At 40.4% G+C, this 22171-nt stretch overlaps 2 protein-coding genes and 1 non-coding gene across 12 annotated transcripts in view; 2 read left to right on the top strand and 1 right to left on the bottom strand.

Moving 5' to 3' along the window:
* Tmem87a (transmembrane protein 87A) overlaps window positions 1-13515 on the bottom strand; it is a 34022-nt gene extending 20507 nt beyond the window's left edge. The window contains exons 1-8 of one of the 3 annotated variants that reach the window (XM_070005898.1): window positions 13307-13515; window positions 12072-12132; window positions 8070-8155; window positions 6709-6822; window positions 5713-5766; window positions 5579-5623; window positions 4024-4141; window positions 888-949 (exon numbers count right to left, since the gene is read on the bottom strand). In XM_070005898.1, coding sequence (XP_069861999.1) covers window positions 888-949; window positions 4024-4141; window positions 5579-5623; window positions 5713-5766; window positions 6709-6822; window positions 8070-8155; window positions 12072-12132; window positions 13307-13447 — 681 coding nt within the window. In that variant the 5' untranslated portion in view covers window positions 13448-13515. Of the gene's footprint in view, window positions 1-887; window positions 950-4023; window positions 4142-5578; window positions 5624-5712; window positions 5767-6708; window positions 6823-8069; window positions 8156-12071; window positions 12133-12733; window positions 13287-13306 lie in introns of those variants that run through there. The other 2 variants (XM_070005899.1, XM_070005897.1) reach the window with 2 other exon arrangements.
* Trnaa-ugc (transfer RNA alanine (anticodon UGC)) lies at window positions 5820-5898 on the top strand. The gene has a single exon. It is a non-coding gene; the product is annotated as a tRNA-Ala (tRNA).
* Ganc (glucosidase alpha, neutral C) overlaps window positions 13483-22171 on the top strand; it is a 48979-nt gene continuing 40290 nt past the window's right edge. The window contains exons 1-5 of one of the 8 annotated variants that reach the window (XM_070005884.1): window positions 13483-13498; window positions 13648-13963; window positions 14060-14437; window positions 18040-18102; window positions 20364-20472. In XM_070005884.1, coding sequence (XP_069861985.1) covers window positions 14409-14437; window positions 18040-18102; window positions 20364-20472 — 201 coding nt within the window. In that variant the 5' untranslated portion in view covers window positions 13483-13498; window positions 13648-13963; window positions 14060-14408. Of the gene's footprint in view, window positions 13499-13647; window positions 13964-14059; window positions 14438-18039; window positions 18103-20363; window positions 20473-22171 lie in introns of those variants that run through there. The other 7 variants (XM_070005878.1, XM_070005877.1, XM_070005879.1 and 4 more) reach the window with 7 other exon arrangements.

Consider the following 22171-nt stretch of genomic DNA (forward strand, 5'->3'; position numbering starts at 1 on the left):
TAATAAACTAAAATTTTTAAAGCCATGTATTCTGCTCTCAATTTGAAAAATAATTATTTCTTTGGAGCTTAATATAAAAAAAAAAAATCAAAAAACCATCTCTTGAACAGATGCAGACAACATTAGGACTTGTCTTCAAGAGTGTATTAACAGCCTTTTCAGTTCATGATGCAAATTATACAAATGAATACAACAATGAAAAAGTTGTGGCAGGTGAGGCTTACACCTCAAAGCAATGAACTAAACAAAAACATAAACTTAATAGGAAAGCAATACAAGAACAATCATGACCAAGAAGTCTGAAAATCGATTAAAGATATTCTTAGATAAAGGCATATGCTCACACACATGCTCACACACATGCACACACACACACACTAAAGAAAGGACACTGAACCCTTTTGATACTCTAAGTGAGCTCAGAAATAGAGGGTGATATCAAGATGGACCCTCTTTGGATCCTAATGAATGTCAGACATGAGATGATCACTGAGTTATTACTTCACAAGTTTAAAATACTCAAGTGCTGGGCACTGGTGGCTCATGCCTGTAATCTTAGCTATTCAAGAGGCTGAGATCTGAGGATTGTGGTTCAAAGCCAGCTCTGGCAGAAAAGTCCATGAGACTCTAATCTCTAGTAAACTACTCAGAAATTGCTGGGAGTGGTGCTGTGGCTCAAGTGGTTGAGCACTAGCCTTGAACACAGAAGGGCTCAGGGACAGAGCCCAGGCCCTGAGTTCAATCCCCAGAATGGGCAAAAAAATAATAAAATACTGAAATAACTGAGATAAAATATAGAGGCTTACAGGGGTTTCCTAAATATGAACTTATATACATACTGCTAAATTCATTTAAATGTCAAGGCTAAAAATATTAAGTTCACTTACAATCATCAGTGGGTAATCTTCAAGTGTGAGATATTCATAGGGACCCTTCAATTCAACAGTCACTGCCAAAATATAGGCCTCAGAATTAGTTTAACATTCACACATGAAAAGAAAATATTATCTACTATCTGCTTGATGAAATTAACGCAAATTTCATTGGGTCATTCACACTTGACCATGTCAATCCTGGTAAATACTGCATTATGTATGCATTGCACAATGAATCAAATATTCTCAGAGTATATGCTTTGGGTCGTACAGGGTTCCATGTCCCTGCCCCAGTGTGAAGTAGAAAAGTTCTTTCCCCAGACATCCTAGAATGAATGGTACTCCACATGAAACCTTTTATGAGCTGCTCAACTCCTCTAAATTCCAGACACAATTCATGTATGTTCTCTTACAGCACACTAATAGGTTTTTATTTATTTATTTATTTTGGTCCAGTCCTGGGCTTGAACTCAGGGCCAGGGCACTATACCTAAGCTTTTGTGCTCAAGGCCAGTGCTCTACCATTTGAGTCACAGCTCCATTTCCAGCTTTTTGGTAGCTAATCAGAAATGAGGTCTCATGGACTTTGCTGCCCAGGCTGGCTTTGAACTGTGATCCTCAGATTTCAGCCTCCTGAGTAGTTGGGACTACAGCCATAGCACCTGGCTCACTAATATGTTTTATAGGCTTTCTTCTCTTTACCCTATCATGTTGGTTTCTGTCACTCTTACTTGTATTCTCCTATTGCTGTGTATTTTACTGTCTTCAATTCATGTGATCTAGTACCATTAACGTACCATTTTCAAAATTAAGGCATTTAAAACTTTTTTGACAAATTTATGTTGCCTAATACAAGTAATGTATTCCTCCTGGAACAATAAAATAGCAAATAATCCAGCTTCTCATCCTGTATCCCAAATGGAAAAACTCCAACACTTCCAAGTAGAAAAACTCAACAGTTCAGATGGAGGCAAAGCCTCATCCAATAAATCAGAATTTAACTTAACCAAACCTTATTAGGTATCTTTTTCAAAAACTTTGCTAATAAGTATTTAAGCTAATAAAGAGAAAACAACAACATGAACCTGAAATTTACCTTACTGAAGCCAACCTCTCTTTTGAGTAATTTTGATAAAATTACTTTCGACAAGACTATAATTAATTGGACAAACTATAGGTATAATTAATAAAGACCTCAGGCCCAGCTGGGCACAGTGGCTCACGCCTGTAATCCTAGCTACTCAGGAGGCTGGAATCTGAGGATCATGGGTCAAAGCCGGCCCAGGCAAAAAAGTTCCCATGAGACTCTTCTATCCAATTACCACTCAAAAACCGGCACTGGCACTGTGGCTCTAAGCGGTAGAGTGCTAGACTTAAACAAAAAGCTCAAGAACCCAGACCCTGGGTTCAAGCTCCTCAACCCACAAAAACAAAACAAAACAAGGGACATTCTCCAATTTATTGTATGAGGCTAACGTATGTGCCAAAACCAGAGGAAGACTATGAAAAAAGAAAATTTTAATACAATTTTTGAACATAAACAATGTATACACATGAGCAAGTGTGAATGTGGACATAGGTATGTGTATATTAAGACCAAATAGTGGTATCCCAGAAACTCAAGAATGGTAAATATAATGCACTAGCATGCTGAATAAGAAGCTTATATACATTTTTTTATTTCTTTTTTTTTTTTAAATTTTTTGCCAGTCCTGGGGCTGGCAAAGACTCAGGGCCAGATGCAGGGCCAGGCGCCGTCCCTGAACTTCTTTTGTTCAAAGCTAGCACTCTACTACTTGAACTACTTGAAGCGCCACTTCTGGCTTTTTCTTTTCTTTTTTTGGGGGGGGTCAATTGTGGGGCCTCAACTCTGGGCCTGGACACTGTCCCTCAGCTCTTCAGCTCAAGGCTACTGTTCTACCACTTGAGCCACAGTGCCACTTCTGGCTTTCTCTGCTTATGTGGTGCTAAGGTATCAAACCCAGGGCCTCATGCATGCAAGGCTAGCACTCTACCAGTAAGCCACATTCCCAGCCCTTATATAAAATCTCTGAGTGTCTTACTATGTAGCTCAGGTTGGCCTGAAACTTACAATCCTTCTGCCTCAGCCACCTAGAGAGCTAGTATTACAGGCATAAACCATCAAATTTGGACTATATGGTTATTTCAATCAATATAATCAATCAAATTATATTATAAAGCTGAATATTCCTATAGGAATGGAGGAAGGCTGAGTAAATTTGTCATTATACTCAATGTACATTATGTAAAAAATGAACAACAGAACCTGAGGATAGGGATGGAAGAGGGAAAATAAGGGAGAAAGAAGGAAGGGATCACAGGGATAAAGAAGCATTAGTTAGACTCATGACCTGGCTTATGCAATTGTAACCCTTTGTACTACTTAATAGCAACAACAGTAATAAAAACAGCATTGTTTTTTAATAAAAAAGGAAGAAAAAGAATACTTAGGAATACTTAGGAAATGTAGAATAAAGAACATTTTCAATTAAGTAGCAAGTATTTTAAAAAACTATAGTTAAAATACTTAATGGTAAAATGGACCAATAGTACCAATAAAGTCAAGAACAATTTAAGAACGACTGTCATCAATGGGTCTATTCATATTTACTTGACAAAGCAAGGTAGGAAAGGAAACTGCAAAGTAGAACGAAACAAAAATAGAAACCAGTGCAACTAGTTAGGAAGTTATTACAATTTTCCAGGTGAGAGATGAAGACTCCACTGGTCAGCAACTATAAAAAGGAAAACTAGCACACTTAGTAAAAGGTGTTGAGGCATTAACAACAACAAAAAAAAGGGTGATTAAATTTTTCTGTGTTTTGCCTTGGTGACCAAGTTTCACCTTTTTTTTTTTTTTTTAAAGATGACATTAATGAAACACTTCCATAGGAGGACCATGGGAAGGAAAATGAAGTTCAATATCTGAGACACTTGTAAACACTTGTAAACAAGTGCCTGAGACTGTACTTGCTATACTGAATGCAGAAACATTTTCTTTCTCCAATCTTTCCACTGCTCAAAAACATTCTGAGTTATTCCCACTCATGAAGCAATTTTACTCTCTCCTATACAGGAAACAAACAAGAAAGCAACATAAACTCTTAAAGTTACAAACTGAACTTACTGGTAAAAAGATTACTTAGTGAATTTTCTTTTGCTGATTCTTTGGAGGATGAAATGCCAACATGTACAATAAAAATGTATGGTGCATCTTGCCAAGTTTGCAATGGTTCGTGCATTGCCTAGAGGAAAAAGGCATCAATGCTTGTTAAGTTGTAAGAATTAAAACACAAACACACAATTAAAAACATAGTTAATACTCTGTAATATGAAAACTTTAATATGTGTCTGAGAGACACAGTAGTTCTCCACTTTCATTTACTAACACAGAAGGCACTACTCAAAGCAAACCTGTAGTGCATATAATAGGCTAGACTATAAATTACTAGGACAGGACACCTTGTATCATATTATACACAGACAGATATTACATTTATGTACTTTTTCTTACAACAACAACAAAAATTACTAAGTTAAATCTTTAAGCCACACTAAGTTTTTTTATCATGAAACTAAGGAACTTAAAAGTTTAATATGCCTAAAAATATACACGATAGTGTCAGAAAATATGGACATTATATTTGTAACCTATGCATGTTATATATATATATATATATATTATATTGCATGATACATATACAATGTCTTAATTAAGCTTTACAAAATTAAGAACTTAAACCAAGCAAAATGGCTCAGAATAATCCCAACACTTGGGAGGCTGAGTGTGAGACAGGAGGATCATGACACTAAAATCAGCCTGCACCATATATTAATACCTGTCTCAAAACAGACAAAAAATTTAAAATAAAATTAAAAACTTTAAACAGGAAGGGATGGATAAGAATGTTGAAAGGAGTGACACTGATCAGGATTCACTGTATTCGTAAACTGCTTTGTGAACTCCTTTGTACAATTACTTAAAGATAATAAAAATATACTAAAAAACAAAAACCACCAAAGAACTTTAAACAGCTTTGTAAAACATTTGGCCCAGCATAGATAACTATCTTACTTCCGTATTTTTGGCTGGAAAACTTTTGAGGAATTATTTACTACAAATTACAATATGAAATTAGATGCCATATAATATGTATTTATGAAAATATAAAAGCATATAGCTTTTGGCCTTATTTCAATTTAGCAAGGTTTTTTCTAATTACATCCTATCACAGATAAAATTTAGATGGCATTATATTAAGGTTTTCTGAATAAATTTATTCATGTTTACAGATACTTAACAAAATGGGAAAAAGCCATAGCAATTCAGGCTTATTGTACATAGTCCATAAAACAAACTGTTATCCAGGACTTGAACTCAGGACCTAGACGTTGTCCCTGAGCTTTTTTCACTCAAGGCTAGCACACTACCACTTTTTGAGCCACAGTACCACTTTTAGTTCTCTGGTGGTTCATTGGAGTCTTAACTCCGAGATAAGACTCATGAGATGGCTTTGAACCATGGTTCTCAGATCTCAGCCTCCTGAGTAACTAGGATTATAGGCATAAGCTACTAGCTCCCAGCCTTCACTTTCTCTTTAAATACAGCGTATTAAGAAGACAATTCAAATCTTCATGAGCATAAAACTACGTTAATGCCCCAAATGCTCAAATACACTTACAGTTCTCTCTCCAGTAATGGTAAGATTGGTTCCATTCTCTTTAGCCTTTAAATAGTAGAAAAAAGTTGTAATTCAGTTTTTGGTCTTTTTTTTTTTTTTACACTTTAAGAAATAAGTAAAAAACAAATAGTTACCTCTTGTTTTTCTCCTAAAAGAGGCAGTCGATGCAGAAAATCCCCAGAAAAGCTCTATGAAAGAAACATGAAACAAAATTAAAGACATATAAAAAGTATAGCCAGGGGCTGGGAAGGTGGCTCAGTGGTAGAGCGCTTGCCTTGCATGCATGAGGCCCTGGGTTCGATTCCCCAGCCACATAAGCAAAAAGAAAAAAAGCTGGAAGTGGCGCTGTGGCTCAAGTGGTAGAGCGCTAGCCTTGAGCTGAAGAGCTGAGGGACAGCGCCCAGGCCCAGAGTTCAGGCCCCATGACCCGACCCAAAAAAAAAGAAATATAGTCAAAATTTCTAGAAACGGTTAAAGCAAATATAATGCCATAACAGTAAAAACAGTAACACAGGGCTGGGAAGGTGACTTAGTGATAGAGTGCTTGTCTAGCATACATGAAGCCCTGGCTTTGATTCCTCAGTAAAACAGAAAAAACAGAAAAACTCAAAAGTGGCACTGTGGCTTAAGGGGTAGAGTGCTAGCCTTGAGCAAAAGAAGCTCAAGGACAATGCCCAGGATCTGAGTTCAAGCCCCATGAAGAGCAAAAATAAGATAAAATAATAACAATGCAAAATTATCAGACAAAAGATTTTTAATTGCTGAGATCTGAGGATCACGGTTCAAAGCCAGCCTGGGCAGAAAAGTCCATAAGACTCTTTATCTCCAATAAACTACTCAGAAAAAGCAGGAAGTGGTGCTGTGGCTAAAAGTGGCTCAAATGGTAGACTACTAGCCTCGAATACAAAGAGGCTCAGGCACAGTGCCTAGGTGCTAATTTCAAGCCCCAGAACCGGAAGAAAAAAAAAGATAATGTATCATTCCCACAATTTAAAAAAAAAAAAATGGCTAAGTAGGCACCTAGCAGAACAACTTACTTCTCCTAGAAGCATGTGGGAAAAAGAGACTGGAAAAAAAAATGGCATTGTGTTTTGCACTTTTTTTTCATTCCAACCTCTTTCCAAGATTACCTGTGTTTTAAAGAGTTCACTACAGTTCTGGAACAACTTTGAGGATGTTTGATATTTCCCAGACAAGCCTCTTTTTTCCCTAAGTTTTTCCAAATATTTCTCTACTTCCTCAGCCTGGAGGAGAAAAAAAAAAAAAAGAGTACAAACTATTTAACTTACTTTTCACAAATAAGACATTTAGAGGATAAATATTTTACATAATACTTAGTGAAAACATGCTTTACAGTTTACTGTTTTAAGAATTAATACATTAGTACCCAGACTGTATATAGAACAGCAGCTAAGAACCTAAAGTTAGTGAACTTTATAGTGCAGAATTATAGTTTTTTAGCTCACAAACAATAGCTTGCTAACAATTCCAGCAGATCAGGAAATCAAGAGTGTAAGTTCAATTAGCAATCAATTAAGAAACAATGATATGCCAAACCCTATTCTGGAGGTATTATCATTCGTTTCTTTCAGAATTCTTCAGTCCTTTCATTTCTTCATGAGATATCCAATGTTAAATAACAAGCAAAAAACAAAATACCCAAGAAAAAAAAACAACTAGAAAATTCAGGACTGGAGGTATGGTTCTTGTTAAGCTCTCCAGAGCCTGAGTTCAAACAACAGTACCATCAAAAACAAAAGTTATTTATATGAACATGGAATAAGCTTATTATTTTTAAAGTAAATTAATAAATTTTAATTTCTAAAAAATGCTAATTAACAAAAACATTTTGGCATTCACAATAATTTTAAACTCTAAGAATTCTGAGCTGGACTTTGGTAGCTCTTTCCTGTATTATCCTCCTATTCAGGAGGCTGAGACCTGGAGAACTGAGGTTTGAAGTCAGCCTTGGCAGAAAAGTTTGCAAACCTCTTAATTAACCAGCAGAAAGCCAAGCTGGAACCATGTCTCAAACGGTAAAGCCATAAGCAAGGAGGCTGTGCAAAAATTTAGGCCCTAATTTCAAGCCATCATACTGGCACCAAAAATAAAGAGTTCTGAGACCAAAAAGTCAGAAATGCTGGGCTGGGAATGTGGCTCAGAGGTAGAGTGCTTCCCTAGCATGCATGAGGCCCTGGATTCAATTCCTCAGTACCACATTAACAGAAAAAGCTGAAGTGGCGCTGTGGCTCAAGTGGAAGAGTGCTAGCCTTAAAAGAGGCTTAGAGAGAAGATGCCCAGGTTCTGAGTTCAAGCCCCAGGAGTTGCCAAAAAAGAAAAAAGAAATGCTGATGTGGCAGGTCTGCAAATCGGGTAGCATGGCTTTGATAATTCTGCTCATCCACAGCTATACGTGTACTCTTCCATCTATACAATTAAGAGATTGGAACTAGATGACCTCTAGAGTCCAAGAAATGTCTAATTTCCTTACCTTGAAGTTGTAGATTTCATTGTAACAATCAGCACTTTTCAGAAACCAGGTTATATTCAAAGACAAATCACAAGGTTCTCCATCAACTATAAAAGAAGAAATCACTGTAAATAAAAGATGATCCTTGGGCTGGGAAGGTGGCTCAGTAGTAGAGACCTTGCCTTGCATGCATGAGGCTCTTGGTTCAATTCCTCAGCACCACATAAGCAAAAAGAAAAAAGCCGGAAGTGGCGCTGTGGCTCAAGTAGTAGGGCGCTAGCCTTGAGCTGAAGAGCTGAGGGATAGCGCCTAGGCCCAGAGTTCAAACCGGAACCAAAAAAAAAAAAAAAAAAGATGATCCTCAGATGAAGCATTTTTCTATTAGCCTGTATTTTTTCTTACCCTAAGCTGAGATTCTCAAACACTAATCCTTTTCTAAACATAAGGAAACGGAGTAATATATGCAAAAAGAACCTGGTGTTTTTCAGATAAAAGTATCATTCATACAAAGAAATAGTTTTCTGAAATTGTGTACTCAATTCTATACCTTTACATCTCAATTTCTAGATTTACATTGGAGAAAAAAAGCAGGAGTGATAAAGTAATCCTAAATTAAAACTGGATTTTTATTACTCAAATATTTTTAATAAAATAAAAATATTTTAAATATTTTAATAATATTACTCAGTAAATACTGAGGAGAGGACAAGTATACAAGGGTACAATAAATAGCAGAGTAGTAGGCCAAAGAGGACTGGGAGGAACAAACTATCAAATATCCTTAAAGAGGCCACAGTCTAGTTGAAGAGACACAGAGTAACATTAGGGATGTCACAGAGCAATGTTTCAGATTGTTAGAAGGTGATACAAATAAAAGCTCCAATTAGGGAAAAAAAATCATGACTTGGACCATGAAAACATCCAACCTGGATAGAAAGAGCAAAGAAGAAAAGACAAGTATGCTGGAGAGGTAGAAAGAGAATAGCAAATGTTTCCTCCCAAGCTCATCTTAAGAGAAGCCTCATGAAATTATGGAAACTGCAGATAAACTTTAAATGAAGTTTAAAATACAATATTCTAATGAACCAAGACATTATTTTGATGACTTTGGGATGAAAATCTGACTAGATGACTGATGCTGTATCTTTGTTTCATCTGTGAGAGAGGCAATATAACTAAGACTCCCTACTTTATGCAATATGACACAACTGCATTTAGGAAATAAAATAAATAAGTAAATGTAAAGGTTGGAAATGTGGCTCAGGTCATAGAGCACCAGTGAGTGAAAGCAAGGTTCAGATACCAAGTTCAAGTTCTGGTCTCAGAGAAGAAGGAAGGAAGGAAGGAGAGGAGAGGGAGGGGGAAGGGTGAGAGAGAGGGAAAGAGAGAGAGAAGGGAAGAGAGGAAGGAAGGGAAAGAAGAGAGGGAGGGAAGGAGGGAAGGAGAGAGAGAGACTGCATTTAGGAATTTACTTTGGTTCACAACAAAGGAAACAATCTAATTATAAGGCTCCTCTTTTGTTTAAATTGTTTTCTAGGTTCAAACCTCTAATCCTAGCTACTCAGAGGCTGAGATCTGAAACTCCAAGCCAGTCTGGGCAGACAAATCCAAGAGATCTTTATCCCTAAGTAACCAGAAGATGTGACTCAAGTGGCAGGCTTCTCTGAAAAGGCTAAGTGGGAGAGTGGCCCTGAGTTCAAGCCCCAATACTGGTGCAAACACCCCCAAAACCAAAACCATTGTTCTCTCAAAATAATTTTTAAAATGCCTTAAACATTTTCACAGAGCTGGGTTAGAAATGTGCAAAAATCTGACCTGGTGAGCAGAATTTATGTAAATTATTATTTCTATCACCCATTCACAAGAATCCATAGATAGGATTCATTCATTAAAAAGGGCGGGGGGAGACCTAAACAGAAGATTTGCAAATTTAGCTAGAAAGCATCAGTTAATGAAAAAAAGACTACCAACTTACACAAAGCTTAGGACTTTTTTTCAATTCATTTTTTTGTGGTTTTAGAGGTGATATACAGCAGGGTTACCTTATATAGGTCAGGTAATAAGTACATTTCCTTTCCCATAGCATCATCTGTTCCCTCATTCTGTCCCATTCCTTCCCTCTCATCTCCACCTATGAGTTGCACAGTTCACTTTTATCAATGAAAACTTAGAACTCTGAATGGAAGACACAGTGACAAGCGGCCTTCCTATGCCATGTAAACTACATACACCACTCTCACAAAAGTATAAAAACAGAGGACAACTGGCAAATACGAGAGAGACGTAATAAGGAAAAAGATGATGGGAAGCTGGGCACTGGTGGTTCATGTCTGTAAGCCTAGCTACTCAGAAGGCTGAGATCTGAATATCAGAAGCCCCATGCCAGCCCAGGCAGAAAAGTCCTCCTGAGATTTTTATCTCCAATTCACCACTCAAAAACCAGAAGTTGAGCTGTGGCTCAAAGTGATTAGCCCTAGCCTTGAGCAGCTCAAGAGACAGTGCCCAGGCTCTGAGTTCAAGCTTTGCAACCGACCAAAAAGAAAAAAAGAAAAAGATAATGGGTACTTTTAACAACCTTTAAACTCTCCAAAAACAATAAAACAGGGTGCAGGTGGCTCATGCCTGTAATCCTAACTACTCAGAAGTCTGAGATCTGAGGATTGAAATTCAAAGCCAGCCTGGTCAGCAGAGTCTGTGAGACTCCTATCACCAATTAGCCACCAGAAAACTGACAGTAAAGCTGTGGCTCAAAGTGATAGAGCACTAGCCTTGAGTAGAAAAGCTGAAGGACAGTGCCCAGGCCCTGAGTTCAAGCCCCATGAGCTAGAGAAAAAAAAAAAAAAGATAGCTTATTTAGCTTTGTGAAATACAAACAGAGCAAAACACAGTCTAGAAAAAGACTGTACATAAAAAAAGAGAGCATAGGCTGTCAGGCTATTTCTATTTCAAGAGACAAATCCTCTACCCCAATAGCTATTAGTAAATAGCCAGAATACCAAGCAAAGCAATATGTCAAAGATTTGTCTTCAATCAAATTTAAGTCATTAGTCAGGAGATATTATCATGGATATAATATATTCCTTATAGCAATTCTACCTGCTTCTTTAACTCCCCAATAGAATATAAGCTGGAAGACAGATGTTCCATCACTCCCTGTTGTCTTAAAAGAGTGCCTAACATGCAGTAAATATGCAATAACTGCTTACTAGGTAATCAAAAGAGCTTTGCACTTTCTGGAGATTTATGTTTAAATGTACACATCAATATCTACATTATTATCTCCCATCTCAGAGCTTCTCATGACAATTTATTCGCTATACAGCCAGTTTCACAAGGAAAAGAAATTTTCAATGGGACAGTTTGGATTCAGAAATAGTGCGTGTTCCACTAGACAAACTGGTTTTATGCTACATAATCCCTATTTCTCCCTAACGTCTTTGAACTTGCTCTTCCTCCAGGTGGTAAAATACTCCCTTGATAAATAAAAGGTCCATTAAATAGATTTGTTCTGAGCCAATGATCTGACAAACCTAGGTCTTATTTTAAGTAAACATCTAACAGGCATACAAAAATAACATCAGTAATATCTCTGACTCAGGCATTCAGGCAACCAACCAATTTAATTAACTATAATTCAACTGATATATAACTAAATATAGATTGTATACGTAGTTTGTATACATATACCTACACACATTATGGTATTACATATTCAATACATGTGTTCAATATCGTATACATAACACGAGTATAAGGTAAATAATATAGACTTCATGTGCTAACAATATATTGTATGTAGTTTTAATGTATGGTAAACTAAAAAAAAAGTTCATACAAGTGTTGTGGGAATATCATTCAAGGAAAGGTTTTTAGTTGTACTAAATACTGTATTTATACGTGGATACTTTCAGACTATTAAGTTTCTGAAAAATATACTATACTACAAACAGACTGAAGTAGAAAATAGGTAATTTAAAAGCCTGCAATTAAAAAAAAAAAGCTTAATGAAATCCAAAAACTCACATTTGAGGAAGATAGTGGTATTTCTGAAAAGAATCTTTCCAAAACTGAAGTAATTTTTCCCCTGCAAAAGGATAAGTAATTAGCATCGAATCATTTTAAGTTCCAAGAATATACACATCTAAACTATATTAAGCATCCAAATTAGTTTTCCTAAATAGAAGACGTCAATATCTTTCCATCACATCCAAACTACAAGCTCTTGCCCCTTAGTGCAGATACCATTCTCCCTACCTGCCACCCCACGGGCTCATAAAGCAAGGACTAGGTAGCTAGAAATCTCAGATCTCAAGCCCCTTAATCAGCTCATTTCTTTTATTCACTTGTCAAAATAACGGAGTTCGTTTGTTTTTTTTTTCCTTTAAATCACTATCCTATGAGTTTTTACTTTAACAACTAAAAACCGAAGATCGAGAACTTGGAGATCCTTCACCAAATGAATAAAAAGCACACCGCTTGCTATGGGAGCTCGCAACCAGCGAGCAGGACAGACGAATACAAAAAAAAAAAAAAGGCGAAGGTAGTTTTTAGTCGAGCTGAATGCTTTTGTTCCAGTCGATCCTGCCGGCAAGCTGGTTTCCGCGGTTCTCGGGAATAGAGATTTTAGAAAGTGGGCGGGGAAGAACAAGTGGATATTGCTTAATAAACTGTGCGAATGAAAAGACCTGTGCATTAAGTGTGTGCTTCGGAATTCCAGGAGGCCCGGATCCTTCAAAGCCTCCGAAATCGCACGGCCAGTCCCGGAAGGCACCATCTCGAAGTTGAAACGAAATCCAACTACCCCCGAGAGTTCGAATCCACCCAGAGAGCCGCGGGAGGGAGTGGGGAGGGAGGACGGAGGAAACCGAGACGCCTTCTCCACACCTCTCTCCCCTCACTCCCGACCCGGGCTCTCCAGATTCCGCGAAAATTCCCTCTGGAAACCAAGTCATCCGGTGTTGAAGGACGGAGTCGGGCACTGAAAAAGTTCGGTTACGTGGCGGCCCGAGAAACCGCTCCGCCACCCTCCTCCTCCTGCGCAGAGCGGCCCTGCCTCTCCTCCGGGCCGAAACGAGCGGCTGCCGGCCTCCGGGCGGGGAGGGGAAGGGGCCCCACGCGGGCCCCGGACCCCGACGCTCCCCCGACCGCCCACCTCCGCCCCGCGGGAAGCGGACTCGGGCGGAACCTTCGTGGACCGCTCGGGCCGCCGTAGCCCCATCTCTCGCCCCTCCAGGCTGACTCTCCACTGTCACACTCACCGACGGCATCGGAATGTGCCACTTGGATCGGTCAGCGGCAGACACCGGCGAGGGCCCCGCACCAAGAAACGAAAACGGAAAGGGCTGAGCCCCCAGAAACAGCATGACAGGTAATACTTGAAGCCACGCAGGCTCCGCCATCTTCACAGCCGTGAAGCGCCTACCCGGGGAGCGTTTCACCTCCTCCTTCCGGTATGTCCCGCCCACTTCCGGCTCGGCACTGTGGCGGGGAGGGCGCTGGGAAGGGTGTGTGAGGCGGGAGGGTGTGTGTGGAGAGAGGAGAAGGTGGGACCATCCGGGTCCTTAAAACTTCCGGGAGCCTTGTTTGCTTTTCAACCCAGAAGCCCCGCCCCCCCAATTCCGTGAGACTGACTGCGCAGGCGTCGTCGTGAGGCAATTCCGTCGGCTGGAGTGGGAAGGTCTTCGCTGGTGACTTCCGGTTTCTCCACCACCACCCCCCGCCCCCCCCACATGCTTCTTCCTCCAGGCACGGAGTCCGGAAGTTTGGGAACCTGGCGGGAACCCCGTGAGGCGGTGCGGGCTATCTTCATGTGTTCCCGCCCCTCGATAAGAGTCGGACGCCCGAGTCAGAGGTCTGGAGGATCCAGTTCCTTATAAGGCTTGGCAGACTGACGTCCGGTAGTGAGTGCCACTGAGGTAGACGTGCAGTTAGGGCCGGTCAGTGAGCCGGGTGTGGGGAGGCCCGGGTCGGTCCTTTCCGTTTTCTCACCTTCTTGGTTTTTACTCCTCTAGGATTTATTGCCGCCTCCTCCGCTGCAAAGGTAGATTCGGTTCCGAGCAAAAGCACCGTCCGCCTCCCCAGCCACTCACAATCCGGGGCGGGTGGCGGGGAGGGGGGGGGGAACCTGCCACGTACATCGCCCTGGAAATGTTAGTTTGCACCTGAAGAACTGTCACGGGAGCGAGAGTCCAGCTCTGCCCCGTCTGACAGCCCTGGAGGGGATGTCATTTCCCAGCAGGTTCGCGCTGGTCAAGTGCTCTACTCACGATTTCGAAAAGAGAGCTTCCTAGCCTTTTCACAAACATCTGTCGCGGGTGTGTGTGGCCTGAGAGCAGGGGACCCAGGAGTGACTGGGAAGCCATGGAGACAGCTGGGAAAGAGGGCGTCAGGTAAAGGCCCGTGCAGGTCCTGACCACAGAACACTTGGCAGTCCCTGAAAGCAACCCTGCTGCTTGTTTGTTTTGGGGTGTTCTTTTTCTGCTTATTTCAGTCTTCTTGGCTGTTTGTGTGCTTGGTCTTTTCTTTTTTCTCTCTCTCTTAGTTCTGTTGACAGGTAGCTAATTTAAAAGCCTCTCATTAAATACCTACGGGATGGTTAAGTAACTTTGGCCATGGAAAAGTTGCAATAAGAACTCTGACACATGAACTTGCTCATGTTACTCTCCAAGATCAGGTATATGCACCTCTTCCTGTGTCATTTTAGGACTCAATCTTCGAAGACACTTCAAAGTTCTTTAAATTTTTTTTTTTTTTTTTTTTTGGTCCAGTCGTGGACCAAACTCTGGGCCTGGGCGCTGTCCCTTAGCTCTTCAGCGCAAGGCTAGCGCTCTAGCACTTGAACCACAGCGCCACTTCCGGCTTTTTTTCTTTTTGCTTATGTGGTGCTGAGGAATGGAACCCAGGGCCTCAGGCATGCAAGGCAAGCGCTCTACCACTGAGCCACTTTCCCAGCCCCAAAGTTCTCTAAATTTTACACATTTGTTCACAAGAAATCAGTGACAAAAACCAGTGAAGTTTATTACTTCCACGGTAACAATCTTTTTAGTATGACTACGTGTACTTATCTGTCTGGATTTTTTTGTTTGTTTGTTTGTTCTTTGCTGGTCTTGGGGCTTGAACTTTGGGCCTGTGTGCTGTCCCTGAGCTTTTGTGTCAAGACTAGCACCTTGGGCTGGTAAGGTGGCTCAGTGGTAGAGCGCTTGCCTTGCATGCATGAGGCCCTGGGTTCGATTCCTCAGCACCACATAAGCAAAAAGAAAAAAGCCGGAAGTGGCGCTGTGGCTCAAATGGTAGAGTGCTAGCCTTGAGCTGAAGAGCTGAGGGACAGCGCCCAGGCCCAGAGTTCAGGCCCACGACTGGACCCAAAAAGACAAAAACAAAAAAAAAAGACTAGCACCTTACCACTGAAGCCACAACTCCTTTTGACTTTTTTTTTTTTTAATGGGTTGTGAGGCTTGATCTCTGAGTCTGAGCTCTATCCTGAGCTCTTCAGCTCAAGTGCACTCTACCACTGAGCCATAGAACCACTTCCGGTTTTCTGGTGGTTTATTGGAGATAAGAGTCTCAAGGAGTTTCCAGCCCCAGCTGGCTCTGAAGTGTGATCCTCAGATGTCAGCCTCCTGAGTAGCTAGAATTACAGGTGTGAGCTGGCGCCCAGCTAATTTTTGGCTTTTTGAGATTAATTGAAGAGTCTCAAAGACCTTCCTGCCCAGACTGGCTTTGAACTGTGATTTCAGCGTTCTGAGTATCTAGAATAACAGATATGAGCCATTGGCACCCTGTTTTCATACTTTGAAATTTGGTAGACTCTAAAGCATAGACATGCTGGCTGCAGAAGTTTTGTCATATATCTATCAGGAAGATTTTTTTATTTTTAACCTGAGGTTGAATTCCGGGCCTGGGCACTGTCCCTAAGCTGCCTTCCTCCCCACCCCCTCAAAGCTAGCACCCTACCAGCCCAGCTACATTGCTTCTTCTGGATATTTCTGTGATTTAACTGGAGATAAAAAGTCTCACAGACTTTCCTGCTCTGGCCTTGAACTGTGATCCTCAGATCTGAGCCTCATGAGTATCTAGGATTACAGGTATGAGCCACTGCCTGGCTACAAGATTTATTTTTATAGTTATTTTAGTTAGATTGAGTCTAGTTTAAATACACTAACTCATATACTCAAGTAGCAATGAATTTCTTGTTTGTGTTTTACTCCAGAAACAATTCTGCAAACTCTCAAGCTAGGGGCCGGTGGCTCACACGGCTGTAATCATAGCTTCTCAGGAGGCTAAGATCTAAGGATCATGGTTCAAAGTCACCCTGGGCAAGAAAGTTCATGAGATTCTTTTTTTTTTTTTTTTGGGTCCGGTCGTGGGGCCTGAACTCTGGGCCTGGACGCTGTCCCTCACCTCTTCAGCTCAAGGCTAGTGCTCTACCATTAGAGCCATAGCACCACTTCCGGCTTTTTTCTTTTTGCTTATGTGGTGCTGAGGAATCGAACCAAGGGCCTCATGCATGCAAGGCAAGTGCTCTACCACTGAGCCACCTTCCCAGCCCCAAGTTCATGAGATTCTTATCGCCAGTAAAACCATGAGAAAACTGGAAGTGGTGTGGTGGCTCATGTGGTAGAGGGCTTGTCTTGAGCTGAAGAGCTGAGGGACAGCGCCCAGGCCCAGAGTTCAAGCTCCATGACCGACATAAATAAATAAATAAATAAACATACATTTGCTCTGGTGTGACAACATCATCTCAGAAATCAAAATCTCCTTCTACGTTTGCTTCTATTATTATTTTAGCACCTTGAATGTCTCTCTCAGAATTGGCTTGAATTGTGCTAAGCTTTTTTTGGGGGGGAGGGTTGCGGGGGAGAGCTGTACTGAAATTTGAAGGCCGAGCCTCATGCTTGCTAGAACAGCACCGTACCTCTTAAAGGCTTTCTCCTAGTGGCTTGCTAGTTAGGTTATTGCAGAAAATTTGAGCTTCATGTCTTTTTTATTTATTTTGTCTCTTTGAGACAATCTCATTCTATAATTCAGGCTGACCTAAAACCTCTTATATAGTCCAGACTGGCCTTGAATTCAAGATCCTCTTATATCAGCTTCCAGAATGCTGGGTTTATTGATGTGTACCATCATGCCTGGCTTCATGTATTTTTCACCCAGTAAGAATATATTTTGAAAGTATTTTGTTGATAAAATAGGCAAATAAGTTGTTTGGTTTGGGTTTGTTTAGGTTTTATGTGTTGCTCTTTTGGATTTTGCCATAGTCATTCTTTTAAAAGCACCCTCCTACTGGGTACTGGTGGCTCATACTTGTAATCCTAGTTACTGAGGAGATGGAGATCTAAGGATCAAGGTTCAAAGCCAGCCTGGGCAGGAAAGTTCATGAGACTCTTATGTCCTATATTAAATGCTCCTAAACTAGAAGTGGACCTGTAGCTCAAACCAGCAGAATACTAGCCTTGAGAAAAAAAAAAAAAAGAGCTCAGATATAGCACCCAGCCCAAAAACAAAATACCCTTCTTCATAAGTGGCAGTGTTTTTTACCATTGCTTTTGTGCAGCCCCAGAACTTGATACTTCACTGTTTAGCTTAGATGTTTTACCTAAGGATATTCCTTGTTTTGTTTTGTTTTTTGGGTCCGGTCGTGGAGACTGAACTCTGGGCTTGGGCACTGTCCCTCAGCTCTTCAGCTCAAGGCTAGCGCTCTTCCACTTGAGCCACAGCGCCATTTCCGGCTTTTTTTTTCTGCTTATGTGGTGCTGAGGAATATCAAACCCAGGGCCTCATGCATGCAAGGCAAGCACTCTATCACTGAGCCAACTTCCCAGCCCCATATTCCTTGTTTTATTATCATATGAAGTCATTGTGTTATGTCAATTACATTACAAAGTTTATTTTACATATTATATTACATATAATTACATATTACATGTTATTATAGGAGTACAAATGGGTTTACAAACTCTGAAAAATTTGTGTCTTAAATATCTCTATTTAGTGTTGAAGATGAAGCTGTTGATAAAACCATTTTCAAAGACTGTAGCAACATTACTTTCTACAGGTAAGGAAAGTAAATATATTAGCTAGGTCAAAACATTTCTGACAGTACTTCAAAATTAGTGATATTGGGGCTGGGAATGTGGCTTGGAAGTAGAGTGCCTGCCTAGCATGCATGAAGTGGTGCTGTAGTTCAAGTGGTAGAGTGCTAGCCTTGAGCAAAAGAAGCTTAGATACAGTGCCCAGGCCGGAGTTTAAGCCCCAGGACTGGCAAAAAATAAAAACTTTAAAAAAAATTAGTGCTATTAAGCTGGGCACCAGTGGCTCACACTGTAATCTCAGCTACTCAGGAGGTTGAGATCTGAGGATCTTGGTCCCAGTTCAGCCTAGGCAGGAAAGTTCTTGAGACTTATTTCTAATTAATCACCACCAGAAGTTGAGCTGTGGCTCAAAGTGATAGAGCCCTAGCCTTGATCTTGAAAAAGCTCAGGGACAATGCTCAGGCCCTGAATTCAAGCCTCACAACTGACCAAAATAATAATAATAATAGCATTAATTAAACTAATCAAAAAATTAAATTTAGTTAATTAAAATGCTATTAATTTTTTGAGAACTGGTAAGTTTTATAAGCAAAGGTCAGTTTGAAAATTTAATAAGGAGGTCCTCTTAAGAGGCAAATAGCCAGAAGATTTATGGTCCCTGGCCATTCCAGGCAAAAAAATTACTGGGACCCTACCTACCCCCTCACACAACACATAAATTAGAAATGTTGACACTCTTGTGTAAGATATAGGTAGGAGGATCACTCTGAAGCCAGCCCAGACAAAATGATAATTCTCTATCTGAATGAAAGTAAAATAAAAAAGGATTATGGGCATGGGTGCATGCATAGGAAGTAAAGTGCCCTGAGTTCAATCCACAATATTGCAGAAATTCTTTAAAAACCATCAGGCAGGAGACTTTTACCCATAATTTTATATGTTAATTTAAATTTTTAAACAGGTATTTTAAATTGTAAAATTGCTTAATAAGCTTTTTTGACATGTTAACTGTAATCAGACTTCCTTCCATATAATTCCTTGGGAATTACAGTCTTTTATTCCTATATTACCACTTTATGAGATTACCTAAGCTTCCAAAAAGAGGTCTTTAAAGTCTTGTTTTTTTCCCTCAGTTGTGTTGCTTGAACTCAGGGTCTGAGTGCTGTCCCTGAGTTTTTTATGCTCAAGACTAGCAATCTACCACTTTGAGCCACAGTGTTGCTTCTGGTTTTCTGGTGGTTAATTGAAGATAAAGAGTTTCACGGACAGCCTGGGCTGGCTTTGAACCTCAGTCCTCAGATCTCAGCCTCCTGACTACTTAGGATTACAGGTGTGAGTCACTAGCACCCAGCAAGATCTCGTGGAGCTTGAACTCTAGGCCTGGGTGCTGTCCCTCAGTTCTTCAGCTCAAAGGCTAACGCTCTACCACTAGAGCCACAGTGCCCACTTCTGGCTTTTTCTGTTTATGTAGTGCTAAGGAATCAAACTCAGGGCCTCATGCATGCAAGGCAAGCACTCACCCACTGAGCCACCTTTTCCAGCCCCAAGATCTTTATTTTTAAAATATCTACCTTTATATGTATGGTTTTGAACTAAAAATCATCAAAAATGCTTCATGTATTTTAATTTTCTAATTCACTCTTTGTTCTAGAGAAAGATAAATCATATCTTTTTAAACATATTTATTCATATGATTCCCAATTACTTGTTTATTTTGTGGTGCTGAGAATTGAACCCAGGGTCCTGTACATGCCAGGCAAGCAAGTACTATACCAGTGAGTTCCATTCTCACCCCCAAGCATGCCATTTTAATTTAGAACACTACAGTGAATGCCTAGTCACCTTATTAAACCACTAGCTTATGTTAGAGTTCCACTAAAATCTACTGAGGTATACTAAATAGCCCATTTCATGAAAATTGAGCTCATAAAAGTTATTGTTGAAAATTGCTCACCTTCTCAGTAAAAGAGACAAAGGTGCCCTCCTTGAGCAATGTTATGCTGAAAACTGTTTTATGTTCTGTTTTTGGTAGTGCTAGGATTTCAACTCAGGGCTTCATATTTGCTAGGCAGGTGCTTTATCACTTGTACGTTGCCCCCAGCCCTAAAATTAGAATTCTCACTGGCACTAATTTTATTAGCACTCATATAATGTACTTTATAAGAGATCTAATACTGCCTCTGCCTAAATTCATTGAATTTTTACTGATTTCTACATGATGACATAGTCTGTTGCTGACAGTCACAAGTAGTCTTCACAACATTTATATGCTCTGTACCTATAGGCGTCAGAAACAGCAACTCTCCAAGAATAACACTTACCGGGCATTATTAGAGTCAGTCACAACAGGCAAAGACAGCACTAAGTTCCAAATCATCAATGAAGTAACTAAGGTGAGATAGATGCAAATTCTATACAAAATAATTTGGTTTTGTATTTATTTGTGTTGAATGATGATTATAGCTAATTAAAATGATCTAGGCCTCAAGGTTTTTAACCTTGTTAAAGAAGGAGTATCTTTTTTTTTTTTTTTGTCGGTCATGGGGCTTGAACTCTGGGCCTGGGCACTGTCCCTCAGCTCTTCAGCTCAAGGCGAGCGCTCTACCGCTGAAGCCACAGCGCCACTTCTGGCTTTCTGGTGGTTCATTGGAGATAAGAGTCTCACGGACTTTCCTGCCTGGGCTGGCTTTGAACTAGGATCCTCAGATCTCACCCTCCTGAGTAGCTAGGATTACAGGCATGAGCCACCAGCACCTGGCTGAGTATCTTTTTTTTATATGTATACTGATGTTTTTTTCTAGATGTTTCATAAACATTCCTTTTTAAGTATTCTTCACAATATACCTAAAAAGCTCATTTTCCACTGCTCCTGGATTGAGGCATCTGAACACACAGAAAACTGGGCAATGTTCTTGTAATGTGGTTCAGCTCAAAGGAGTTTTCTTTTTTTTTTTTTGGGTCCGGTTGTGGGGCCTGAACTCTGGGCCTGGGTGCTGTCCCTCAGCTCCTCAGCTCAAGGCTAGCGCTCTACCACTTGAGCCACAGCGCCACTTCCGCCTTTTTTCTTTTTGCTTATGTGGTGCTGGGGAATCGAACCCAGGGCCTCATGCATGCAAGCCAAGAGCTCTACCACTGAGCCACCTTCCCAGCCCTCAAAGGAGTTTTCTAGGACAATGAAATAAGACCCACCATATAGTTCCATTATTGCAATAATGCCTCAGCATTTGGTAATCTATCCTGGGGATTCCAAAAGCCTCCAGTAATAGGGGTTGTTAACCAGAAATAACACCTTGCCGATCTAAAGAACTGGCCTTATCTGGAGCTTAGGAATGGTGGGGCAAATTAAATCATGGACCTCCTCACCTCCAGGCTGATAGTAGAGTCTGAAGAAAGGATGAAACCCATGTAAACAAGAGCCTCCAGCTTTGGAGAATATTTTAAAGGAAAATGTCAGGTCCTCTACAATCCAATTGTTTCAACTTGCTTCAGTCATTTTCAGCATCCTAATAAAGTTGCTTTTTGTTTACTATGGAGAAAAAGATGTTTAAAAGGTACATTGTATTGTCCCAAATTATTAGATAAGGAAAATGGTCTCGAAAGTCACTTGCCCAAAGTCACACAGCCAAATTATATTTCCTGTACGTGTCAGACTCTACTGAATACTTATGTACTTTCTAGCACTATTACATGGCATAGAGTTGGTTGTGCAACCTGAGCAACGTTCTAAACCTCAAAATTCAGACAGAGAGGGATCAAGTAAAGTGACTATTTGGCAGAAAACCTAAGTCACAAATATTCTATATCCTAGGCTATTTCTCCAGTAGATCACCACAGATGCTATGTACTGAGAAGATTTGAGGGGTGTATCTGAAGTACTTTTTCTCCTGTCAAGTCATATACTACTTTAGGCTGTACTACAAATAAGGATCTCAGAGGAAATGCTATGGATCATTCCAGGAAGTGTAACAGTGCACATCGTACTGGAAGCTTTAGCTTGACATTCACTTCCTGATCCTTTCTGTCTTTTATTTTATTTTTTTATTTTTTGTTTTTGGTCCGGTTGTGGGGCCTGAACTCTGGACCTGGGCGCTG

This window comes from Dipodomys merriami, unplaced genomic scaffold (assembly GCF_024711535.1).
Source record: "Dipodomys merriami isolate MVZ:Mamm:240054 unplaced genomic scaffold, mDipMer1.0.p SCAF_69, whole genome shotgun sequence".
Taxonomy (NCBI): domain Eukaryota; kingdom Metazoa; phylum Chordata; class Mammalia; order Rodentia; family Heteromyidae; genus Dipodomys; species Dipodomys merriami.